The sequence below is a fragment of the Colletotrichum chrysophilum genome (genome assembly GCF_026319265.1).
Source record: "Colletotrichum chrysophilum strain AFK26 chromosome Unknown scaffold_57, whole genome shotgun sequence".
In the NCBI taxonomy this organism is placed as follows: domain Eukaryota; kingdom Fungi; phylum Ascomycota; class Sordariomycetes; order Glomerellales; family Glomerellaceae; genus Colletotrichum; species Colletotrichum chrysophilum.
In genome coordinates, this window is record NW_026517344.1 from 160,704 (window position 1) to 186,402 (window position 25,699).

General features: G+C 52.1%; 7 protein-coding genes across 7 annotated transcripts; 5 read left to right on the forward strand and 2 right to left on the reverse strand.

Annotated features, from left to right (window-relative positions):
- Window positions 1–1,164: 1,164 nt before the first annotated feature.
- Window positions 1,165–3,527, forward strand: COL26b_007202 (uncharacterized protein; the record flags this gene model as incomplete). The annotated part of the gene is made up of 2 exons (XM_053180001.1): window positions 1,165–1,538; window positions 1,658–3,527. The coding sequence occupies 2 exons, from the start codon at window positions 1,165–1,167 to the stop codon at window positions 3,525–3,527; spliced, it is 2,244 nt and encodes a 747-aa protein (XP_053036063.1).
- A 1,434-nt stretch (window positions 3,528–4,961) lies between these two features.
- On the forward strand, window positions 4,962–5,853 carry COL26b_007203 (uncharacterized protein; the record flags this gene model as incomplete). Its single annotated transcript, XM_053180002.1, has 2 exons — window positions 4,962–5,810; window positions 5,848–5,853. 2 exons carry the CDS (start codon window positions 4,962–4,964, stop codon window positions 5,851–5,853), a joined length of 855 nt encoding a protein of 284 aa, XP_053036064.1.
- A 1,892-nt stretch (window positions 5,854–7,745) lies between these two features.
- COL26b_007204 (uncharacterized protein) lies at window positions 7,746–9,560 on the forward strand (the record flags this gene model as incomplete). Its single annotated transcript, XM_053180003.1, has 3 exons — window positions 7,746–8,403; window positions 8,463–9,490; window positions 9,534–9,560. The coding sequence occupies 3 exons, from the start codon at window positions 7,746–7,748 to the stop codon at window positions 9,558–9,560; spliced, it is 1,713 nt and encodes a 570-aa protein (XP_053036065.1).
- Window positions 9,561–14,859: 5,299 nt separating this feature from the next.
- Window positions 14,860–16,563, reverse strand: COL26b_007205 (uncharacterized protein; the record flags this gene model as incomplete). Its single annotated transcript, XM_053180004.1, has 6 exons — window positions 14,860–15,280; window positions 15,349–15,620; window positions 15,675–15,898; window positions 15,995–16,146; window positions 16,210–16,401; window positions 16,457–16,563. 6 exons carry the CDS (start codon window positions 16,561–16,563, stop codon window positions 14,860–14,862), a joined length of 1,368 nt encoding a protein of 455 aa, XP_053036066.1.
- A 1,101-nt stretch (window positions 16,564–17,664) lies between these two features.
- COL26b_007206 (uncharacterized protein) lies at window positions 17,665–19,153 on the reverse strand (the record flags this gene model as incomplete). Its single annotated transcript, XM_053180005.1, has 2 exons — window positions 17,665–18,910; window positions 18,975–19,153. The coding sequence occupies 2 exons, from the start codon at window positions 19,151–19,153 to the stop codon at window positions 17,665–17,667; spliced, it is 1,425 nt and encodes a 474-aa protein (XP_053036067.1).
- Window positions 19,154–21,225: 2,072 nt separating this feature from the next.
- Window positions 21,226–22,302, forward strand: COL26b_007207 (uncharacterized protein; the record flags this gene model as incomplete). The annotated part of the gene is made up of 2 exons (XM_053180006.1): window positions 21,226–21,821; window positions 21,873–22,302. 2 exons carry the CDS (start codon window positions 21,226–21,228, stop codon window positions 22,300–22,302), a joined length of 1,026 nt encoding a protein of 341 aa, XP_053036068.1.
- Window positions 22,303–23,168: 866 nt separating this feature from the next.
- Window positions 23,169–24,305, forward strand: COL26b_007208 (uncharacterized protein; the record flags this gene model as incomplete). Its single annotated transcript, XM_053180007.1, is given in 2 exon segments — window positions 23,169–23,476; window positions 23,489–24,305. The coding sequence occupies 2 exon segments, from the start codon at window positions 23,169–23,171 to the stop codon at window positions 24,303–24,305; spliced, it is 1,125 nt and encodes a 374-aa protein (XP_053036069.1).
- Window positions 24,306–25,699: the final 1,394 nt, after the last annotated feature.

Here is a 25,699-nt window from a genome sequence, read left to right on the forward strand (position 1 = left end):
GGACCGTTATCCGGCGAGGCCAGCAACGGTCGGGGTTGGCGGTGGTGTTGGCGCCACGGGACAGGGGTCCAGGGGCGCGCGGTCAGGTCACAGTGGAGGGGCGGCGGCGACGGGGGCGGGGCAGGGTGCTATAACGGGCCTGCAATTAGTGGAAGGAGCTGCGATGGGGCCTGGGACGAGTTCGGGTTCGACACCTTCCATGAGCAGCCGCCGCAACACGGGGACCACCACCACCACCAGCCATGGATACGGACCAGGGAGTGGAAGGCCTGGCTCGTCTTCTCAAAAGAAGTTGACGCCGCCGCCGCAGTTGCACGAGAGGGTTCTGCTCAAAGGACAGCACTACCGCCAGTCCCAGCTGCAACCTCAGCTTCAGCCTCAATCACTGTCTGGTGATCGTGTAGCATCATCGTCACTGCCTTCGTCTCGAGAGGCACAAGCACACGCTGCGCCACACCACGACAGCAACCTGCAGCAGCACCTCAATAATCAACGCCACCAACCGCAACAGACGCAGCATCTCCGGGTGCATCTGCGAGGGGGACAGGAAGGACAAGGCGGCGTCAGCACCGAAAGAGGAGGCGCCGGAGGAAATAGAGGAGGACCTCGAGGAGCTCCGCCGAGGAACTTTCCCTACAACAACTCGAACCGCGACCCGGCCCTTGGTGGCTTCAACTCGTCGACGAACCAGCAAAAGTTCTGGCCCGAAGACCTGCGCAACCCCCGAGGCGGACTAGGCATCGACCACAACCTGCCCTCGCCGCCGACTCCCAAGTTCGAGGTGAAGCGTGGATTTGGACAGAGGACCGACACCCCATCTGGAGAGTGAGTGCTTTTTCTTTTCTGCGATTTGTGTTGCGTGTCGTGATGTTGTAGGAGTATGAAATCCATGGTGGTGAAAGAGTGTCCAAGAGGAGAAATCGAGACGCGACGTCAAGCAACACGCGAAATGCAAAAGAGGAAGCAGCAACGGCAACCACATCGACCGGGTCGCTCCTTCTCGATTGCAAGACAGAGGTCCCCACCTTCCACGTCTTCGCCCAAGTTCAAGCTCAAGCTCCAAACCCGGAAGCATTCACCAGACAGCAACAGAGTATCGGCCTCTGCAGCTTCCGGCGCGTCACGTCTCCAATCTCCAACGCGAAAACGACGGCGACGACGAGAATGGCGACCGCAACCTCGTCGTCGCGTCTCCTTCTCGCCCATCGCGACTTCTCCCGCAATCTCGACACCATTTCCTCTTCCTTCTCCTGCGGCAGCTTCTCCTCTCTACAAGCAGCACTGGCTAACGTTCCTCGCTCCCGCAGCAATCTCGACGAACTGCTTCCTCCCCCGAGTCTCGCTCGCATCGAAAACGACGGCAGCGACCCCTCCGGCTCCTGGCGACCTGCTTCATCCATCTACTCGCTCAACCGCGACTCCTACGCCTCCCCCGTCACGCCCAACTTCGCAAACGTGGCTGCCCGTAATACCTATTCCTCCGCCGTCGCGGACATTTCTCCCCCGAGCTCTCCTGACTTGGACGCTCGTGGTGACGAGTGAGTCTAATCTTCGTCCGACACAATCCTTGACTCTAGCTTTTCTTGTTTCTCCCCCACGTGGGTTTTGGATAGTGAATCAGCACCAGCCCGGGACTAACCATGTGTCTCTACTTCAGAACCTCCGCCCAGGACCGAAGTGTCTCTCCCATAGATGACTCGCCCAACATGTCGCAACTCGCTCTCGAAGACCAGCATACGGGCCAGCAGCCCACGCCCCCAAAGAGCAACATCCCCATGATGCGTCGCGAGCGCAGAAAGAACCAGGACGCCGCAGCCCACACCCTGCGGGAGACCAAATCCCAGCAGCGCCTGCGGATCCAGCGCGAGACCAAGTGGGATGACATGACGGGCGAACCCACGTACCTCGACACGGGCCGTGCGGGCCAGGTCAGACCACAGGAGTACGCCCAGGGACTCACCCATCCGACGCCCTTTGGCAAGTCACCCGCCGCCATGAGGGCCATGCAGAATGCCCCCCAGGCACAGCAGACCTTCACCGATCGCCTGCGCAGGCTGCGGCCCGTCGGCGCCGGGAACCCAAAGGACCATCCAAAGGACCAGCAGCAGCAGCAGCAGCAGCAGCAGCAGCAGCCAGACGAACGTCCATCTGCTACTGCAACTGCGCCCGTGTCCATCGACGAGCGTCCGCCCTGGCGCGGCGCTCATCAAAGCGGACGAACTGCAATCGTCAACCCAGTTCGCGACACGGAGCCCAAGGAGCCTCTCAGCATCCCGCGCAGGAGCAGCAGGCGCATCGCCGTTGGGCCTCGGCTGCCCATCGCCGGCGTCTCTTCACCACTCTCCCCTGTCAGCCCCTCTGGATCTGAAACGTCGCCGCGGTCGAGGACGCCCACCGTCAGAACTGTGCTCAACGCCCCCCGCCAGCTTACTGCAGGCACCAACGCGCCCTCCCCCTCGGCCACTCGAACCCCTCCGCCCGCTCAGTCCTCCTATCCCAGCCCGCCCAACTCGGCCAGTGCTGGCGTCCAGTCACCCGTACTTGCGACGCCCGAAGCCACTAGCAGTCCGCCTGTCACGACCCGAAAGCCTGCACCCCTGCCGGGCCTGCCCGCTGCCCCTAATGCACATCTCGGCCAAGACAAGGCCATTCGACGGAAGCCTCCTCCTGCCAACTCGCAAGCGCTTCACGCACCGCAGCCGTCATACTCCTCGAGCGTCTACTCTGAGGCCACCACCGTCCCGCCCGTCAGCACCCACGAGCGATCGCCGCCTCGCGCACCGAGATCACCCGGTGAAGCCCTCAAGGCCAACGAGCCTTGGGACCAGCCCCCGTCGCGGTTCAGCGTCACCACCTATGCCACTTCCGCGGCGGACCAAACCCCTCGTCAGTCGACAGATACCGCGCCTCCGCCGGTCCCCGCGCTCCCTTCGCCCCAGCAGCAGAACGGTGTCATGAACCGCAAGCGTCCGGCTGTTCTTGGATCCACGAGCAACGCCATCAACGCCGACAAGCCTTTCGTTATTTCCATGTCCTCGCCTTACATGTCCAGCGCCTTCCCCGATAACGACCTGCCCGCTCCTGCACGATCAGAACTCCCCAGCCAGAAGCAGCCGATACCGCGCGCTAGCAACGCAAGTATGTACAGCACGTCCAGTCGACCCGACTCGGTTTGGTCCACGAGCAAGGCCCTTCCGCCGCCGCCAACCGAGACCTCCATGGTCAACGATCGTGTAGGCTACCTCAACGCCCGTCTCGAGTCACTCGGCAACCGCCGCATCAACATCAACCAAGCCATCAAGCAGATGACGGAGCTGATGCCGACCGACAGCATCCTGGCCAGCGAAGCCGTGCTACGCAAGCGCGAGGCGGAGAAGCGCAAGGTCGAGGCCCTCAAGGTTGAGCTGGCAGAGGTCCAGCGTGAGGAGTACGAAATAGGCCTCAAGCTTCATCGCGCCTACAAGAGGATGGATCGTAATGCGGAGTACGAGCCGACGACGCTCTGGGTGAGGAGGGTTACTGGCTGATCCTAGCCCGTCAGGGTGCGCTGCGATTTGGGCAGTGTTGCTGTCATCATAATGGCCGTTCGGATGAGGAGAGGGACTTGTTGCGGTTCGGGTTGCGAAAGCAGACGCGGAAGCGTTTCAGAGAAGTTTGCGCCGGCGACAGCTGGTTATTTGGCTTGAGCACGGAGTTTACGGACCCCTACCCTGAGCTTTTTACTCTGGGCAGGTTGAGATGAGTCAAGGTTGGTATGAATTGGGTTTGCGCGAACCCCTTTTTCTGAGGGCGTGTGCTTTTTTTGCTTGTTGCTGTGTTTGATACCTAACTTTTCTTTTTTCCACGTCTTTTGCCTTGCTACCGACAAGACTCACACTTGTAGAAACAGAAATTCTAGAAGAATTTTATTCCCAGTGATTTGTTGGTCCTTTTCAGTGAGGATTCCTTCCCCGGTTTTTTATAATGGCCCGATGTTTTGAAACAGTGACATGTCCCGGGTAGCGTGTTCCGCATGAAGCTTGCCGAGGAAAAAAAACATTGGGGCTCAAAGAGGTTGGGATGCTATTTTGGTGCCAAGGTGTTTTGCCGCGTGGGGTTTGGGGGAGTGAGGCTGGGATGAACTACGGAGATGGGCAGGCTTTGGAGAGTCAAAGATTGTTTATGATGACGAGAGTTTGTGGTTTACTTTTTGAGGCTGAGGGTAGGTTGCATTCGGCTGGTGACGTGACCTCGCGGCGCTGTGGGAATTGTGCATGAATGAGTAACCGGTGAGATGAATTGGAGATGAATGGGAAGGGTTTTCTGGGTACAGAGGATTACTATGGTGCATGGCTTCCGAGGTCTCGGTGAGGGAGACATCGTACGACTCGGGTACTGAACCCAACCGTCTGGAGTTAAGTAGAATTGAGGCATAGGCAATTGGTCCTTGTAGACCACCTTTTGCCGCCTAAGTAAGACGCCTTGGAATGTTAGTGTTCCCACCGGCAAAACCTAAGAGGAGAGGACGTCGACATTTAGATTTGTGGCGGGGGCAACGTGACTTGACAAGCTGGTTTGAGATATTAGGCAAATGGCTGGGATGCCAACATGATGGCCACAAGAGCAGGTGTTGTATTGCCAAACTGTAATTCATTTGGTATTATACAGAGAAAAGGGAAGCAATTTGGCGGACTGTTTTATTACAGAAACATATGAATTTGGCGAGAAAGCCTGAGTTGTTGTTGGCCATCAAGGTGAACCCGCCGTGCCTTCAACAGATTCTAAGTGGTCGTGGAAACGCCACGATGTGAACGATCCATGAACTTAAACCCGGCTGGTCTTAAAAGGGATGAACCTCATTTCTTTACTAGAGTTGAAAAGTCTAACTCTTGTTTCCCTGGGTCGACAACCACTTTGCGAATACTTTACAGCATTTCAAAGTCAGAATGAATCAACTTCACGATATTCACACAGAACCAGCCATGGCAGATGTCCAACTCCCCGACACGGAACCCACATGCCTCATGAGCCTCCCTCCCGAGATGCTCAACGAGATCGCGGACCACATGGAGCTGCACGATCGCTACCTCTTCTCCGAAACCTGCAGACGCGCTCGGTGGCTGTTCGGAATGGACAAGGCCGCCTGGGCCCGCGTCTTTCACGCGCCAGACCTGCGCGATAGACCTCGGATCGAGGCCTTCCTCGCCGGCGTCGCCTTCGTGCGGCCGCACCACTGGCTCTGCATAGGCTGCGGCCGGCTGCACCGCGTGGCCGGAGATCCGCCGCCGCGCCGGAGGACCCGGCGCTGCGACCGGTCCGTGCCGCTCTACCCGCGCCGGCCGGGGCTGGGGTTGAAGATTTCGCACGTCGAGAGCGCGCTGAAGATGGCGCGGATGCTACAGGTTGGAGCGGCGGGCGCGGACGAGGTGGGCGAGCGCCTGGGCAACCTTTTGACGGGCGTCGAGGAGAAGCCTGTAGTGGACAGTACGAAGGAGCTGCAGTACCGCAAGGTCGGGGTGGAGTCGACGCCCAAGATCGTGTCGGGGATGTTCATTCTGCACACCAGGATGGAGTTCATAGGGCCTCGGGGTCGGGGGGCAGCGAAGTTGGCACACTTTAAACCCTTCCGGCTCTGCGAGCACCTGTGCAGTATTAGCAACGGCGGGAATGACTTGGCCACTGGCCTCAAGAACGCGTTCGGGAGGAGACGCACCGAGAAGACGGGCAGCTGCGGCCGCTGCGGGATCGATTATGCGATCATTGCGAACCACGGGGGCTTTGTGGTTCAGTCGTGGCAGAATCTGGGACGCTATGACTGTCCGGACGATGCGGTGCCCAAATCTTTTTTTGAATTTCCACTATACGTAGCTGTGAACGACCGGATTTGGAACTCTCCGATGAAGGGCGTCGGGCTCCAGGCAGGCCAGCGGCAATATATTCACGTGGCTGGTGACGTACGGGAGGCGTATAAGACAGGGTAGAGAGGAGATTGTTGAGGGGTTGCTTCTCTTGTAACCGTAGGCCCCCTAGTGTCGAGGGAGTAGAGATTCTGTAATGTGACTGACTCTTTGTCAAGACCTGCACAGCCTGTGGTTGGCTTTCACTGTCCCTTCAGGCCCTGTTGCATGGAATTCTCGCTTGAATGGGAGTCCCTGGCGATGGGGTCTAGTGTCTAGGTTGCTGTCGTAGCAGAACCTCAGATAATCATACAGAGTGATATGCGCAAAGGTCCTAATCTATCAAAAGAGACCTAACGGGTTCTATGGCCTGGAGGGATGTCTTGATCTCTGATCGAGCGTTCTTTTGTATCGTCAGTTGAGGTGCAACAGAGTTATATCTCATGATCAAACATCAGGCATGGTCAGTCGGCAGACTTTTAGACGTATATAGCCTGACGTATCTAGCCTTTATGAATTCGAGAACTGTTACGTCTGACTCTCTTGAAGTCGTTCGGTTAATTCCTCATCATTGATGCCCCCCTCACTTGGTCTCCAGACTCAAAAATAACTTCTAAAATTGTTGTCTACAATGAAGCTATGACAGCTAACTCACGCGCGAAAGCCCCAAGACGACCTCACGAAACTCAGAAACAACGTTAGCTATGGATCGTGTATCGATCAAGAATTCACGGCACATATTTCCCAAATCATTTGTATAGGTATGCACTGCGCTTGACTCTTGCTGCAGAACCATGTCTACAAAGCTTTAATTGTTCCGAGTTATAGTTGCCGGTGGCCGGACACTCAACATCACAGGGACTTTGACTTAGCGGTTGAAATGTGATCACCCACTTATGACGCGCAGAATCATGAGGTGGCTTGGTGACCTGGAGAAGTTTGGAGCTGAAAATAGTGAAGGCCTGAAGGAGACGTAAATGATAGAAATCAGTAAGCTAATGTATCATTTGTATTCCAGCTTGAGGCATTGCGGCCTCGGTTTCGGTACATGGGATTCACTGTGTAAAAAGGCGAGAATCATGCAACATGTCTATCCACCCTTATTTGAAGCGCCGGCAACTCACTAGCTTTGGGCTACGCGCGACTTTACCTGTATAAGTAAAATCAAATATGGGCACGACGTGCGACCTGTAGTCTGCCTCTGAATGTCGGACTGATCACTGCCGAATGCTCGTGAATTTCATCATTGCACGACTACAGACAGCAACTTGATTGAGACATTTGGAATCGGCCGCTGTTGGGCAGTCTCGCGTCAGGCTAGAACCAAAGGACCCTTGGGTGGGCCCCCATGCGGTCAAAACCAGATTCGGTCAAAGATTGCGAAAGTGAGGCGAGCGGAAATGCATACATGCGGCTGTTTCTGGTAAGTAATCAGTTTTACTTGGTATTGCAGCTGCAGTACCATATTGTATTGATATCAAATCCCAATCACGTCGGAAAGCATGGTGTCAAACGTTTCCCAGGCGACACCGGGCTCATGCGCGCTGCTCTTGGCAACTTCAATATTGCGCCATCACCTGCAGCGTGACATCGCAACTAGGTCGTGAGTAACACAGCAGTTCAGCTTCTGCACAAGGATGCGGGCCAGAATACGTAAATCAGTTTTCCAACGAGGAAAGAGTCACGGAAAAGTGGTTTGTCCAAAGCGAGTAGTTTCCGACCCCATGGCTTGACAGGTCTTGCCCCCCTCCCCCCCAAAAAGTTCCCAACTTATCTTCACCAAGCATTACTCTCTTTGCCACCCAACATCGACCTTTAACCCATTTTCCCTTCAAATTTGACTTCAATACGATCACTATTACGTCCAAAATGAGCCTGGGAATCGATGCTGATATCGAGCTATCTTCCCAGACGAATCTGCTGGCCGTCGACAAATCTGACTCGGAGAAGCCTTCCTCCTCCGATGATTCTTCTGACGCTGAAGAGAGCGTATATGGTACGCTAGATGTTGAAGAGTCGCCATTGGGACGACTTTACTCGGAAATTGCAGGCGGTCAAGGCCCCGCTAGCGAGACCAACCTTACCAAACTCCACGAATTGCTTCTCAAGCACAGCTCGGGAGTTCACACTCGATATACCAATTGTGAAACGGCCCTCCACATTGCAGCTCGTTACGGATTTCACGATGCCGCGCAGAACCTTATCAAGGATGGGGCGAACGTCTCGGCGAAAGATAAAGACAAGCGACAGCCTTTACACAGAGCCTGTCTCGAGGGGCATACCGAAGTAGTAGAAACGCTCATAGAGCACGGAGCAGACATTGAGGCCAAGCAGCAGTCCAAGGCTACCCCTCTCGATGAAGCTTGCTGGCAAGGCCATTTCAATATCGTAAACATACTTCTCAGCAAAAGCGCCAATCCCCTAGTCACTGACAAGGACGGATGGTCTCCTCTGTACTCGGCAAGCCGGTACGGCCACTGGGAGATAGTAGACCGCCTTCTCCGCGAGGACAAGTCAAACGTAGATGGTTTGAGAGCGATGGTGGACGGACTGCGCTGCATGCAGCCATCGGACATGAACACGCAGAGGTTGTTTCCATCCTGATCAAGCATGGAGCGAACCTTGACATCAAGGACAAGAACGGACGCACCCCTCTCCATTTGGCAAGCATAGACGGTTTCTCAGAGGGTGCGAAGCGGCTGATTGCTGGGGGTGCAGACTGCAACATTCAAACGGACAACTCCAAATCGACAGCTCTCAGAGCTGCTAGTAATTGGGGTCATCAAGAAATAGTCCAAGCTCTCCTTGATCCCAAAAACCCCAATGGCCAGGCAGACGTCAACATTCAAGATAAGGACGATTCAACTCCTTTGCATGCAGCTATTCTTGGAAAACACCTCAACGTTGTCAAGTTGCTGCTGAAGGCGAACGCGAAGGTATACCTGGAAGACAGTGATAAACAAACGGCTTTGCACTTAGCCAGCGAAAGGGGTGCCGAGAGCGTTGTCAGATTGCTGCTGGAGACGAAGCATAATGTGGATGCGAAAGACGATGGAAGAACGGCTTTGCTCCTCGCCAGCGAACAGGGCAACGAGAGCGTTGACAGGTTGCTGCTGAAGACGAAGGCGTATGTGGATTTGAAAGACAGTAATGGACGAACGGCGTTGCATCTCGCCAGCGAACAGGGTGACAAGAACATTGCCGAGTTGCTGCTGGATAAGAAGGCGAGTGTTGATCCGGAAGATGAGGAAAAGCAAACGCCTTTGCATCTTGCCAGTGGCGCCCCAGACCCAGATCGATCAGAACCTAGTGATGCGACCCCCAACGACGATTTCGGCGAAGAGTCCCAGTCTGGCCAGTATTGTGCCGTCATTGAACATCTGCTGAGCAACGGGGCCAATCCAGGGGCCCGAAACAAAAAGGGGGAGACGGCCGTACATCTTGCTGCAGCATACGGCAAACCCGACAGGCTTGAATCACTCTTGAAAGGGTGTAAGGAGGGGGATCTGTTGGTCCGAAACAACGAGGGCCAAACGGCCCTCTACTCAGCCTTCAAAGGAGAGCAGCCGGAGACTGCCATGGCAATACTTCTGAAATCGGCCAAGCTAAAGACTGTTGTGTTTAAAGATGAGGCGACGAAAGATGAGGGGACGAAAGATGAAGCGCTCGTTTGGGCTGCTGTAAATTCGAAAAATCACGACATTGCGAAGTGGCTTCTCCAGAAAGGATCGAAAAGAAAGGGGGCGATACCTACGGTTGCGTCCAAAAAATGGGGTGCAATCGGCTGGGCGGCATATGAACAGCATCCACGAGCGCTCTCGCTGCTTATCTCCAAAGCTGCCAGGACCGACGAAACCAAGATCGAGCTTGAATCAGCCCTGAAATCCACGTTGGAGGATCTGGCCCCAAACCTAAAAGAGGGGGCAGCGTGCGAAAAGCTTCAGCAAGTGCTTTGGTTGCTCATTACCGCCTCCCAGTCGACTGAACCGATTGTTTACGCGATGAAATCGGCATTGAACTCAGTACAGCAACTTCAGAACCAGCCGACAAGTTTACTACAGCCACAGAAACAACCAAATCTGGGTACGTCGAATGCTGCCCTCAATGAACGTCAAGGGCGGGACAGCAACAAGAAGAAAGGCGGCAGCGACTTCCAGATCAGCCATATTGCGAACCAAAACGAACCGAGCCATAAAGACGTAAAAGGTCTTCAATCGAAACACTTGGAAGCTATTGAAGACATACTCAGTCAGCCCCCCTTTGGCGTAGCGCTATTCAGCGATAGCACAGAGTACCAAGCATATGATCCGCCCGAGGAAGACAGCGAGATCGGAAAAGTACTACCAAACTTCGAGGCCACTATTGTTCAATTCTACAAGAGCAAGGGGGTTTCTGCAACAGTCCAACTGCGCCATCCACTACAAAAGGTGATTTACAAACCAGGACCTACAGAACTTATGCAAACGGCCACGAAGATGCAAAATGCTATCGCCAGTCTAAGCAGCAGCGTTTGTGAAACGGGGCCTGCTTTCACGTGGATTCATCTGCCCTCAACCAACGTCAGTAACACACTTGTGTACGCTAAGATGATGTTGCTGACTTCGGCCAGATGGACTGGATGAATGTGAGCTTCTCAGCATCGACCCTTAGTGTCGAAAAATACAGAGAAGTCAGACAATAGAATTTCATGCTGACTAGCATCGCAGATTCTCTTGACGAAGATTATGAAGGATGCCGATTGCAAGACCCCCAGGTATAACCAATTGCGGTCCTTTTTCCGGGACAGCTGGACAGAGGTACCTGACAGAGAAACTCCATCAAGGATCATGAGGCCACGAACTGTTTTTATGAAGCAGGAGAGTGGAACTGGCGAAAGTTTTGACAAAGAGGGGAAAGCTCAAGAGAAAAGGGCCAGGAAATTTGACAAAAATGCGAATAAGAAAGAGGAGAGAGATATTGGGGAAAAGGATAACAAGCCAGATTCCGGGAAACCTCGATCCAAGACAATCGCTCCAGATGCATCAGCTATTTATGTGAGTCACAAGAGACCTCTTTGGTCTCTAGATGCTGATTTATGATTCTAGATGCCTTACCTCTGCTTCTCAACTTACTACCAGGGTGAGCATCACGCAAAGAAGAACTACGAGAGTTTATTGGAAGCCTACACGGTGAATGGCTCCAAGAATTCGGGCGCTCACCAATCGCCGACCCTTGACGAGTGGTACTACCACTTCGAATCTGACCATAAATCCACCAGAGACAAGGATCATCGCAACAGCAGCCAGATTGTCACCAAGTTTCAGGCAAAAGCCAAGCTTCACACTAGAGAGCCCAAGCCTGACAAATGGGTGTTATTGCGGGTCAATCAACTCTGGGTCTGGACAATTGATAACAGTACGTCGTCTAATGCGACGCCTTCCCTGTACCCTGCTAATAATAGCGCTCTTCAGAATGGCTCATAACTGCCACGTCCTGTCTTTTGGACGATGAGCCTCGTACGCTAGTGGACGAAATCCTCGAGCAGCTCAAGAAACAGTCAGAGTATGGAGGGAGTTTGTCCCAGCCACAATCAGTATCCGATATGAGAGAATTGCTGGTCGAATACTGTATTGACTCTTACGAGAGAAAGCCCAAGTTCAATTGTCGAATGTCTATTGCCCAGACGTTTTCCAATTACATCAATGAGATTGTATGCAGAGACCCCTTGAGCGTAGATGTTAGACAACTAACAAGGCAACAGGGAAGGAAAGAAACAACCTTGTTATCCGATTTTAGTCACCGCACGCAAGATAGATTGGAACGGCCTGACAGCCAAGGAGAAAGAAAGGCCACAAGGACCTCTTTGCAAGAGGAAACCTCAGAAAAGGCCGCGCTCAAGAGCTCATCAAACGACGGTATCAAGAAAGCTATCAAGAAAGCAGAGGAACTGTATTGCAATATCAAGGATGTCCGTGACGAGCTAAACATCCTCAAATCAGTTGCTGATCACCAAAAGATCGTCCAAAGGGGGCTATTTGGCCAAAGCGTAAAGGATGCAGACCTCACAGCAGCTTACGTGGCGAACGAGCTTAAAGAGTTGGACATTGTTGCCGACAGGATACAGTCGTCTGCAAGTTTGATCCTCATACTTATTTTAGTTGCTTAGCTGCTAACGGTTGGGGCAAAAAGATCAACACCACTCTTTCACTACAGCAAAGCGATCTGGCGGCGAAGCAAGGAAAAATCCTCATGGTCTTCACTTTTGCCACTCTGCTCTTCGTAAGTCTGTTAAAGTATCGAAGCACACATATTACTAGGTTGAATACTAATGGATTCATTAGCTTCCCTTATCATTTCTCTCATCCCTATTTGCTTTGGATGTCGCCTCCTTCCTGCAGACTCCTAACTGGGCCTTTCTTGTACTATGTAAGCTATACCCGTGCGGATCGTTTGAAAAGAGCACAGACACTAACGATATGTGCTTTAGTCCTAGTGTCTATTGCAGTTTCTGTACTCGTGGCATTGGTTGCTATTTACTCTGAACCCATTTCAAAATTTGGAAAGAGCTATTTGAAGTGGGCCAAACGTCTCTGGGATAATGTCAAAGCTCCTGCCAGGGTCAAGCCTAGAAAGATTCCCGACCCAGAACAGGCCACTTGAAATAAGGGACATCTTCAGGCACCCCGCCAGCAGTCGACTAACAATCCCCTGCGGACACTGTGCGATCTTCGAGAGGTCGTGTGTCGAGAAGAGCATCGCAACAGTGAGGTTTATCATTAATCGAAGAGTTCGAAGACGTCGTCAGAAGACGGGAGGTTTCGGAGAGAATGGCGATGTCGAAAGAAGTGATCATTGTCTCGTTCCAGGCGTCAAAAAGCTGAGTTGGAGAGCCTTCAACGTGAGGATCATATACTGGAGAGTGTTGTCCGCATCAAGCTTGGAAGTGATAATCAGCGTGTTGGTAGAGACTTCGGCTCGTGAAGGCGGGGATGCAATCGGAGTCAATTATTGCCTCATTTCAAGGATGGCTAGAATACTTTTCGAAGAAAATGTTTTGTACCATGCATGATCATCTCATTTCCAGAAGGAGCATTGCAAGGTGGGAGAACGCAGCTGATGGGCAGATGTTTCGGTAGTACCTGTTTTCAGGTGCCTCCCATTCATAAATGTTCTTACTAGGGCAAGCCTCGGTCACCAAAGTCCCAGCAGACAATAGGTTTTGTAAACTTCTACTTTTCTACTTTTCTGTTCTTCGTCTTTTGCTTTCTCCCTGATGTCAGTCGTCTAACATACATGGGCCATCAACGGTCTCAATGGGGGCTGAGACAATCACGACGGGTGGATGAAGTTAACCCCTCCCTCCAAGACATTCTTGAGAGGCTTTCGTAGCAGCAGAGCGAATGCTGGGTCTTAAGTCAGAGAGAGCAGAATCATTCTTTCAATGCTGATAACATATGTTTCCAGCTTAAAGCTAGGAGCAAATTTCTTTCTTCCGCTTTTGCTTCCACGCTGTTGGATAGTCGTGTGTTGAGCAAGCATCAAGCCATCGCAGGTTGGCCTTCAGACGTCTGTGATAAACGTCAGAGCCTGATCACCTACTGAGAAGGTTTCTGTTCCTCGAAGCTTGCCGTATTTTGTCCATGAGACTTTCGTTCACCAGAAATTCAGTCTGTCAGGAGACAAAAGTTGGCCGTAGAGAAGGGTTGGATTGAAGCCGCTTCAACTCGGAATCGTCGAGAGCAGAGATCATCAGGCTCAACCTGGGTTTGCGACTGAAGGTTTGGACTTTTTGGCATAGTGTGACAACCAAAATGTAGTATTTGCACAGATTCTTTTGTAAAGCGTGTGACTTTAAGTGGATAGGTTTTATAGTAAAGTGATAAGAAGCGCAGCGTCTAGCCTGTATAGACAGTCAAAAAGTTTACTTTAAATTAAAGTAAAGAAATAGAAACATTCTTATATTCCTTTCAAACAAACACTTATGAAAGAATTCTTAATATGATTAAAGATAGCTTTAGAAATATTATTTAGAGTTCCTCGATATTTCTAGCTGCTTAAGTTGACTTAAAGTATCATGCTGAATGCTGCGCATACGCCGCAAGTAATCAAATTCTGAGAATCTCCTACAATAACATCTCCTAAAGCGGCGTTTTGTTGTGCAAATTCAAGCATAAATGAAGATGTATGTTAGTGAAACTAGGACCGATTGACATAGATTCTTTGTGCTTTTTATATGCGTCCTGGTACAGTCTAGCAGTGACTTGTTCTTTGCATCCTTCAACCTGGTGGTCTCATTCGAGCCATTGTCCGAGTGTTCCTGAACTCCAACCTCTTCTGAGTGCAGAGATGGAGACTGCGTACGCTAGACGGACCTCCGTCTTTAGAGGAAATGCACGGCGCAGGGCAAGGGACATGGCCGTAAATGATGAGTCTTCCATCTATGTTATGCTCATCACGAACGGAAGACAAAGAATGCTTGATCGAAGTTCGATTCTCAAGTCACGTCAGAGCCTTGCCCTGCTGACATGTCAGCCGTCGAGACGCGGTCTTCCGATGTAGTCATTGGATAAGCCGCGCATTAATAAAGCCCTGATCGGGAGTGTATCGATGAGAAGCCACAATCACCTACGGTCTGAAGCCACTAAACCCGAGTTGAAATTCCTTAAATTACCTTTGCAGATTTTGCGATGTGCACATGTTGAGATTGTCCACTCGATTGGCGGAAATGCTTGAAAGGTTAGTACGCGCCAAGCTCCGTGACAGAAATGACTGGAGTGAAGGGAATGGCACAAAACCATGATGAGAAGTATTTTATCCCTAATTGAAGTCTCAGCTGCCAGAAATGGCGTTCCACGGCTTGCTCGTGCCTCGTTGTTGAGCTAGGACGTCAGTCAATTGAATTTCATTACATGAATCTATGAAATCAATGAAAAGGACCGGATAATTCCCTCAACACCTCAATTACACAAGTATGCCGATAATATTAGCCCTGTTAATCCTTAATTCAAATCGGAACAGGGTCTGTCTTTGGGGTTCGAATTCTCTTCAGCGTTTCCCCATCCGATTCCTGCCACGGGTACTTATGTGCAAGAGCACGAATCATCTTCTCGTGGTGAGGAGACCGTGCCTCCACGCACGTCTCGTATGGCGCCAAATGACTGATTGCACCGGGAAGACTCTTCATTTGTGGCTCGACCACATGGCCGTCAACCGACTTCTTTCGAATGTTGAATACAGCCAAAGACTGCACAAAGTCGAGGAACAAAGTGTTCTCGGCGAAAGTCTTGCCTGCGCAAATTCGTCGACCAAAGCCAAACACGAATTTACGAGGGTCGGTTCCAGGCTCGTGCCCAGGACTTTCCAAATATCTTTCGGGTCGAAACTCATTTGGCTCTGGGTAAATGCTGGGATCATGGGTAAACCACCTACGATTGGGAGATTAGCGTTAGTCTATGATCAGGCCGCCAGGCATGCCGTTCCAGAAACAACTCACCAAACATTGGGCATGATCATTGTGTCCTTTGGAATGCGGTATCCGGCATAGATAGTATCCTCGTCGGCAGTGTGGGGAAGAGCTGTGGGAACTACCGAGTGCCATCGCAGGGTCTCCTTCATGATAGCTTCAACATACGGCAGAGAATCCCGGTCGTCCAGGGTAGGCAGCCTCTCAGTGCCCACCACCCGATCAATCTCCGCCTGGGCCTTGGCTTGAACTTCGGGGAACATCGTCATAGCCAAGAAGAAGCATGCTACAGTTGACACAGTCTTCAATGAATCAGCCAGCTGCTATATCCCAGAAAGAGGAAGACAGTGTCTTACCGTATCGGCACCTCCACTGTAAAGAGAAGATGAACCCCATTTGATCTCGCGCGCGTCCTCGGCAGTGTTTTCGCTGTTTTTGAGCAGATTCGCCACGAATGAGTTGTTTTCCCTTCCTTCAGCTAGCTGACGCTGCACGAATGCGAAGGGCGTCTCGATTGCAAGGTTTAGCTCATATGCCCACTTCCGAGCTAGTTTCTTCCAGCCTGTTCCGGGAACCCAATCTGGAACATAGCGGACTTAAAGACGTCAGAATCTCCTTCAAATGCAGTATATACAAAGAAATTGGATATTGCTGAGATTGTGGATTGATAACTCACGACTTGGGATGATGTCGACCAGAAAGGCGCCCGGAACACCCGAGCTGGATAAATCCTCGGTACATTGTTGGATCATGTCAATGAGCGGATCTCTCTTCTCTTGCTCGGCGTTGTAGCCATAGACAACCTTCAGGATAATAGAGCCGGCTTGTCTGTCGTTAGAAATATCAGTAAGCTGCGTCTAGTGGGGTTTGTCGGCGGATTGGTCAACACACCTCTTGATGTGGTCTCTCAGACTTTCGGGGTTGTCAAGAACGTGCTGAAGGAAATAGGCAACTTCAGCTTCCTGCAAGCTGTGATACTGTGAAGCAAGTGCCTTTGTACCCATGATACGTGCGAAGTTCTTGCGATGCGCACGCAATGTGTTGTTGTACTTCAATGCCGCGGTCGTTTTGCTCCAGCCAATGCTGACGACGTGTCAGTCAGCAACCCATGCTTGGAAACGAGTTTGAATGAACGCACATATCGCCAGCGAAATTGAATACCGCCCTTGACGAATATGTTGCCCGCTTGTCCAACATGTCAATCGCCATCTGAGCATCATTGACGAAAATGAGGGTATTGCCCATGATAGTAATCGAACTGATAGGACCTATCCATAGCCATCTAATCTTAGCAAGAGTCCGTTCAGCTACTGCGCGCAAACTTTGCATATGCGCAGCAATCGGAAGTACGCAAGCTTACCATACTCGGCAAGCTTCGCCCAATGTTCCGCCTCCAGAACGCCAGGTTCAGGCAAGTCACGTAAGTTCCCTACCAACGGAAGTCCCTTGGGCCCAGGAGGAAGGGGAGCAAGATTTGCATTTCGTCTCCATTGAACCAGCCTATCTGCCACATAAATGACGCAGAGAATGGCTAGGAAGCCAACAACAAGCATTGGGTCTTGCATACTTGCTCCTGTTGATTCGAGATAGGTATTCAACACCCGAGATCTATATCCAAAAATGACAGCAGCCCCCATTTATGTACATTTTCTTCTTGATCACGCTAAATGACCCCTCACCATCACTGGGCAAAGGTGACACCTATCCAATCACGAAAGAACCTTTTTCTGCATGACGATCTCGAATGAAGTGGGCATTCGCACAAGTACCACGACTTTCTTGCGATTTGGGGAAGGTACGCCCGCAAGCCCCCTGTTGCGACATGGCTGTTGGTCCAACGACCACGAGTTCATGCATGGCCGAGGACCACAAAATTGTGAGAAAGAGGAGAAGGGGCCGTTTTGCAGTGGTCCGCACAAATCAGGGTGGCCGGATACCCGCTTACCCACGCATGCCTCGTAATTATGCTTCTTTGCCGCAACTGATCGGCATCGACCAGCCGTCCCGTTGCTGCGAGTGAGGGTTTTCTCGACGAAATCGTTGTCGAACCATCGATCGGATCAATCAAAATTCTCAAAAATCACATTTCATCGCCAAGCATGCAGTCAAGCCAAGATAATTGTGGCAAGGTGTGCGGCTTGATCAGTGACACAAGTGGTAGTGTCTACCTTTGGGCAAAGTACGGGATGATGTCGTCGAAAACCAAACGCTTGGGAAGCCCGATACGCTCTGAGTCTGAGATGATAGTAAATGAGTTTAAAGATAGGTTGGATAAAAATCTTAAAGGTTTTACAGAGAAGCATTATGTTTATGTATTAACTAGGTTACGTCTTGCTACTAAAACTCTTAAGCGCGGCACATCCTGCCGTCAGAACCAACAGTCCATGCCTCACTGCCGACGCCCTTCAGGACGTAGAACAGCGACTCAGGATCATACTTCTTCTTGATAGAGAGAAGCTTGCTGTAGTTCTCGCCAAAGAAGGCGTTTTGCCAGTCCGGTTGTCTGAAGTCTGCCTCGTTCATGTACGACGCGCTTCCGGGAGTCACAGAGGTAATCAGTGGCATAAACTCCTCCGTCATGCGTCTTTGTGAAGCCTCCATGTCAGCCCAAGGCGCAGCGTTGTCCCAGTTGGTGATGAGCTGCAGCTGCATGACGGCTTTGCGCCACGCAGGGTGCACAGCGTTGCTAGCGGCACCCGCAGGCTTATCGTAGTGGCCGACGCTACCTGCGAGAAGAACGCCGTTGGCCGTGAGGTTGTTGACGACTTTCTGGTACTCGACGTTGTTGGTCTCAAGCACTGTACGCGGGATGAGTCGGCCGCCAAACTGGTACCTCGTCACCTCGAGGTTGCCCTGAGGGAGAGGACCCATGTACCGGTCGTAGTGATCACGGTAGGATAGCTCGCTGTAGGCCACCGCCAGAGTGACACCGATTTCCTCCATGGCTTTGGTAAACGGCGCCAGAACGACATCGCGAACGTAGGCAGCAGTGGAGTTCCAAACGGTCAGTGGTCGCAGGACGAGGAACTGAGAGTTGTGAAGGAACACAACGAAAGCGCCGTTGTCCGTCATGTTGGGCAGCAGCTCGTGGAACTTGGAGACAGCGGCGTTGAACTTCTCCGGAGTGGTTGTAGCAGCAAGAAGCTGGAAAGCGGCGCCTCCAACAGTCTCTGCCTGGTAAGCGCGGACGGTGAGGCCAGTCACAACACCAAAGGTGCCGCCGCCGCCTCCACTGAGAGCCCAGTACAGATCGGTGTTTTGAGTCGCGGACGCAACGACCGTCTTGCCGTCAGCCGTGACAACCTGGAAAGCAAGAGTCTGGTCCGCACCCAAGCCAAACTGGGTGCTCAACGCAGAGTGTCCGCCACCTTGAATGAAGCCACCAGCAAGACCGACTGTGGCACACTCACCGGACACGACAGTGAGGCCCTTGGCGTGGGCAGCCTCGAGCATCTCGTATCCGAGAACACCGGCTCCGACGTTGACAGCGGGACCCGAGTAGTACTTGTCGGACCAAGTCGTGAAGTCAATGGTCTTGAGGTGGTTGGTCCAGATGGCCAGGGCTCCGGCACCAGTAGAGCGGCCAAGGAAGCTTTGGAGATAATCAGCCGCTGTTGCAAGGTCACAGCATACGAATTTGTAAGAATGTTGCTTACTCATGCCCAGTGTTGCGGACAACGACGCGAAGGTTGTTCGCCTTGGCAAACTTGAGAGCATAGCTCACATCCGCCGTGCACTTCACATCAACAGCATAGCTGACATAGTTGCCCAGAGTGCAAGGAATGGACCTGTCTGTGAAGGGATCACAGGACTGGTTGGCGAAGTAAGATTGCATCACGGATGACGAAGAAGGAATACTGTTGATGAATCAGCATATTGTCTGACAGTGATCGCGGTTTCTCGGACACTCACTGCGTCAAGGGGTTAGTCCACCCTGCCTGGAGAGCGGCACAGGCGTCAGCATCATAGGTAGGGTCGTGGCACGGCGATCCAATTGGCTCGGTAGCAACAAGACGTCCACCGACGGTGTCGTTCAGCCTGTTCCAAGACGAAACCGAAGGCCAGCATGCATCCCCGGGCAGGCAGTGACATTGCTGCTTGGGGGCCACGGCTGCAGCAGTAAGGGTAGCCAAGGTGGTGGCTACGGCCAGGTAAGAGAGCCTCATGTTGATGACTTGAGTTGGGCAAGTAGTCAACGGAGGTAAGGAAAGGTGAGTGAGAGAGGGGTGGGTGGCTAAGAGGTGAGCTGCACGACAGATGTGATTATCTTCCCAAGCTCATATATCCCTCGCAGTGCTGGTCCCTATTTCATCTCGAATTCCATCCTCCCTGCAACGACGAGTGCGCAACCTCGGCCTGGGGCGGAGCGAGACCCCATCTGGTCTGCTACATTGTTGGCGGCGACGTTGGAGAGTCTCTCATGCGCCATATTCACCTGTTGGTTCTGAAATTCGAACATCGATAGCCTGCGGCCGGATGCCCGAAACTGGATCGGCCGAGTACGCGGTCGCGGGCATCCTTGCAAGCACACGCATACTTATCGACGAGCCCATTACAGAACTTCCTATTGTAGATAGTGACACCCGATGGACCCATGAATTCCATGCATGAGCCCCTGATTCGGCCTTACCCGGGGAATACGGATGAGACACCGGGTGGCCCGAACGGCGGCGATGGGTGTCAAGAATGATTGCTCCCGCGGGGGCGGGAAGGGATAATCTTCTCCAGTCTTCAGCCCAGCGCGCACAGATCTAGAGTTAATTAAAAAGAGGCTAAAACGACAACGATGGGATGGACCAGATCGACCCTCGAACGATGAATGAATCCTGCCGTCCGCGCCGCTCGTAGAATTGCTTCTGTGCCGCCCACGGGATTGAAGATGTTGAGTGCATTACTGTTCTTCAGTGGCGTCGAACCCGAGATCTGGTAGGGTATTAATTTCCGGGCAGCAGGATTCTGAGCTGCTGTGCCGCTGGTGGCTTCGATTTGTTAATGCATTTTCTGCTGCAGGGGCTCTTGGCCAGAACGCGAGGACGGGACTCGCTTCCGTTTGAGGGAGCCAAGAAGCGGCATGGGGGCGGAGTCTCTCACAACCAACGGTTCATTCGGCCCTCATCTGGCTGGAACATGTGCTAGGCTGAATGAAGTGATGCAGATGCCTCCGGGAATGGCCTTGCAAACTGGCAATGTGATGCCAATCCTTCGACCACATGTGCAGCGTATCATCAGCCGAAGCGAGGGAGACTAGTGTTCATCCCTAGAATTCCTGACCAAATCGCCAACAGTTCTGGGACGTGGCGGCCGCACATTTTGAACCCTGCTTTGCCACATGGACTCCAGGGGACTTTCTTCGTGAAGGGAATTGCTTTCATTTATTCTTAAGCAAAGATCATCCGAGTCATTGCCAGCAGCAGTCCTGCTGCCGGCCAAGAAACATGGCATCCTTTCATCGACTCGTGTTGGTGTTGGTCCTGGCCGTCTTGTCCATCGCGACGGCACAGCAGACATCCGCCAATAAACCCAGCTATCCGGTTTGCGCCGTACGTCCTCCCTTGTCCGCTCGTCAAACGCTGACTCGGACTTCATCATCATCGGCCTCAAGATTGGCATTGGCTAACCTGCTTTGAATACAGAAAAAATGCATAGCTCAAGCCTTCCAAGGCGGCCTGTGTGCTCCTACAAACCAGACTTGCATATGTACAAACGCAGCGTTTCAGTATAACGTCACGCTGTGTGTTACGGGAAGTTGCACGATTCCCGAGGCTCTTGGTATGTTTTCCCCAGCTTCTTGCCTTCTGACTGACATCTAACGCTGCCAATATTTCAGCTACCAAAAATGCGAGCCTCACGAATTGCGGCGCTCCGGTGCGCGATCGATCCCAGGAATACGTGATACTCTCGAACGTCATGGCCATTTTGGGTGCGGTCTTCGTCTTGGCTCGATTCTCCTACAAGATCTTCTTCGCAGGCCTCGATATTGGCTGGGACGACTGGTTCGTCTTGGCCACATTGATTGCTGCCATGCCGAGCGCTATCATCACTGTCTACGGAACGACGAAGAATGGTCTCGGCCGAGATATCTACACGCTGACGCCGCAGATGATCACCAACGTCTTGTTCTACTTCTACATCATGGCTTGGCTGTACTTTTTGCAGGTGACGCTCGTCAAGTTGGCCATCATTTTCTTCTACATGCGAATCTTCCCTGCCCGAGAAGTGCAGCGGATGCTTTGGGGAACAACGATATTCATCATTGTGTGGGGCCTGGCGTTCATTATCACCGCCGTCTTCCAGTGCAAGCCTATCCACTACTTCTGGACCAAGTGGGACGGGCTACACGAAGGCAGTTGTGCGAACGCCAATGCCATCAGCTGGTCAAATGCCGCTATCAGCATTGCCTTGGATTTGTGGATGCTGGCAATCCCGTTATGGCAACTGCGGGCTCTAAGGCTGCACTGGAAGAAGAAGATCGGCGTCGCGATGATGTTCATCGTGGGGACCTTGTAAGCACCCTTGCAAAGACCCTGATTGACTCGTGGCTAACCTTGCAACAGTGTGACCGTCGTGAGCATCATCCGCTTACAATCTCTCGTCGATTTCGCCAAAGGCTCTAACCCAACGATGGACTTCATGGAGGTCAGCATCTGGAGCACCATCGAGATCATCGTCGGAATCATGTGCGCCTGTCTACCATCTATCCGCATGATTCTGGTCAAGTTGTTCCCGTCTATTTCCGGATCGACAATCAGGAGCAAGGGTCGTCAGTACTATCAACAGTACGGGAGCGATAATAGGTCCAAGGCCGCTCGCAGCCAGCCCCGAACAGTCGGCGTGGTTACTGTCGATAGAACGAGCCCGGATGTCGATTCTCAGGACCGCCATATCAAGTTTCAGAAGACATTCACAGTCTCATACAGTGATAGCGATGAAGCCAGCCTTGTGCAGATGACGGACCTGCAGAGGCCAAGACAAGCACATCATTAGCGGAGGTGGATTATTTGAGCTTCTTAGTTATTAAATAGAAATCATTTCCGATCACAATTTGGCAGTTGTAAACCCCACCGCTTTCTTCAGCAGCAAGTCCCAGCCGACCAACAATGATAGCAGGGGTTTCGATATTCTTCGTTAATCCTCGTGTTCAACCCGTGCCATACAGGGGGCCGTTCTTCAGGCCGGCGTGGTCAATGCAAGGCAATCAGGCTGCATGCTGACTGCATGGAAGTCGTATTATCAACCGTCTTCTAGCGCATCCATGAGTAGAGACAGATTCTTGTTGGCTGATTGATGGGCCGTCTGTACGCGGTCCCCTGGCCAGCATGCGGTGGCAATACAAAGTACAGGTGATCAACCTGTCTGCAGTGGAGTGTCACACCGCGTGATAAATAGCAAGCAGTCTATTCTCCTTCGCTCTCGCATCATCATGGGCATTATCAAGGTGCATTCAATCTACCAACGAAATGTTGGAATCCATCTTTGGGCCCTCGGTCCCAGCAGCGGTCTCGACTGACTCTGTCACTCCGCTTCACTATTTTGACGACACACCAATATGGCGATCCTTCATTCTCTACTCCCTCTTGGTGTTTGACGAAGTCCTGGACGCTGACACCCTTCGATCAAGCCTCGAGCGTCTTACTTGTCGGGAAGGATGGCGAAAACTCTCAGCCCGTTTGCGAAAGAATTCAACGGGTGCTCTGGAATATCACTTCCCCCAAATCAATGATTTGGAACGTGGCACAAGACCTGCTCTGTCATTTTCAAGAATCGACAACACCCACATGTCAATTAGAGAGCACTCAGTAGCCTCGAAATTGCCACATTTACAACCGAAGGATGACAAGCGCCCAGCTGTGATGGGAGACACGGATAGTTACCTCTCACTTATGCGACGCCCAGACAATCCGCCCTTGAGTCTCAACGATTATCTTACTAGTGATGCGCCTCAGCTGGGACTGCACATCATTTCGTTCTCGGATGCAACGCTGGTCACGCTGTACTGGCCTCATACGCTGTTTGACGCATTTGGAAAGAAGGCTCTTCTGGACGCTTGGGTGTTGATGCTGCAAGGAAGAGATGGCGAAATCGCATCCCCGTATGGAGGTGACGCGCCAGGGGTTGACTTTGATCCTCTTGCCAAGTTTGGCTGCCACTCAACAGAACCGTACAAACTCAGGTCGCAGTTGATGTCGAGCCTGAGTCTCGGTGCCTGGGCGATTGGTAATCTGTTCGAATTCGTGGGTAAACAAGAGACTCGCGTTGTTCGCGTGCCGAGACTATTCCTGGATAAGCTTGTCAACGACTCGATGTCCGAGCTGCAAGATGGACCTAATCCATCTAATGCCACATCATTCCTGAGCGAGGGTGATGTGCTGTGCGCATGGTGGACCAAGATCGCGACTGCTCATCTACCCGAAAATGCATCGACTCGGAGGCGCACTCTCGTCCTGAATAACGCCTACTCTCTTCGCAAGGCCCTTGGTGGCGATACCGGGCCGCTCCCCCTGAAGTCTACAGACTCCAACAAGATGGATGCACCTTACCTCTCAAACGCAGTCGGGTTCATCAACGTGGTTGGCACTATGGCTGATGTTTTCGACAAGCCAGTGGGCTACATGGCGTCTCGGATTCGAAATGCTATCAAAGAGCTGGGAACAACACCACAAGTTGAAGCCGCTGCAGCCTTGGTGCGTTCGACTAAGATGAAGCTGCCTCCTTTCTTTGGAGACAAATCCATGCACATGATCACATACTCCAACTGGACCAAGACCGACCTTTTCAACGTTGACTTTTCCAGCGCTGTTAAGGCGAAAGACTCTGGCAACAAACACCATCGTGGAAGGCCGGTGTACATCCAAAACAATCAGGCGGGCTTCGGGCTACCCAATGCCTTTGTGATCATTGGTCGGGACTTAGATGGCAATTATTGGCTATCCGGATACATGAGCCAAGGGCTGTGGGCAAAGATGGAAGCGGCGTTTGAGGCTTGGTGATGCGAGCCAAGGGCAGAATAGTGCGGCGCAGAACGTGGGCGGCTATCGGTCCCTTGTGTCGGACTTGGTTATTCAGGGATGAATCATGTTCGACAATCTTAGGTCTTAGGCTCTCACAACATATGCCTCTACTGAAACCTAGCTTAAGCTCACGTAATCGGAAGACACGGAGGCACCAGCTCCGCTTAGTCATTATGCATTTTTCACTGATGAAGCTTTAGCAGCGTCAGTTTGACTTGGTCCACAACCTGCCATCAACAAGCGGCCTCCGTGCCCTCCGATGAGCCAACTTTCTGTCTATCATTCTGCTAGGACTCAGCATGTCGCCGAAACGAGCCTGCGACATCTGTTATCGACGAAAAGTAAGAAATCCAACTTGTCGTATTTTCAAACAGTGCTGACTGGAAGTTGGATTGCAGATTCAGTGCTTGATACCTGAAGCAGGGGTTCCTTGCGATTGGTGCCGACACCACGACTCTGAATGTACTTTCAACAGAGAAGCTCCGCGTAAATCCAAGCAGAACAGGTAAATTAAACCGGTTTACTGAGGAATTTCGCCTGTTTTCATAGCGCTAATTCTTCAAACAGGCTTAAATTGACCGACGTCCATGATTTGTATCAGCGCATTCAACACCTGGAGTCGGCACTGGCACAGGCAACTGCGCAGCCGCTGGGGCGTGATGATGCGCTGAACTTCGTCACCCCCACAAGCTGCTCCGTAGAGACGCCGGCTTCTTCAGCGACCCCAGCAGCGACTGAACTCACGCCCGCGTCTCATTCAGTCCGAGAAACAGAATTTCCAGGCTTGCGACAATCTCCAAGTTCTGTGACCTCTATCCCAACTTCCGATTTTCCCTGCTTTGCCTCTCATATCGGGCCGAACTGGTTCTTCAGAGGCATACATGCTTTCTCTGAAGAGGGTCGCCAATGGATTTCTTCCAGAACGGGCCAGACCGTCGACTTGAGGAAGCTGCGACTGTTCACATCCAACTATGCGCCATCAACGAGTTTCTCTTCCGCGTTTCCCGGAGTATCAAGCTTGCCTGACAAACAAGTCCTGCGTGAGCTTGCGTCATCATTCTTCCTGTCCTCATTGTGGCTCTCATTTCCAGTAATTGATCGCTGCTCTTTCGACGAGACACTCGACATCGCATATGGCATGTCAAACGATAGGCCTAGTTCACCTACCCAGCTCGCGGCTTTGGCGTCTGTTTTGGGCATCTTGAGTCTAATGAGCCACTGCAAAGATTTGGGCAATGGCTACTCTGGTATTGATGTGAATGGTTGTGCCAACAAAGCTCGTCAGTTGTTGATAAGTCTTACCGGACATTACAGCGTAACAATTCTTGAATGTTTACTGGCTTTAGTAAGTCTTCCTTGTTGCGCCTCTACTT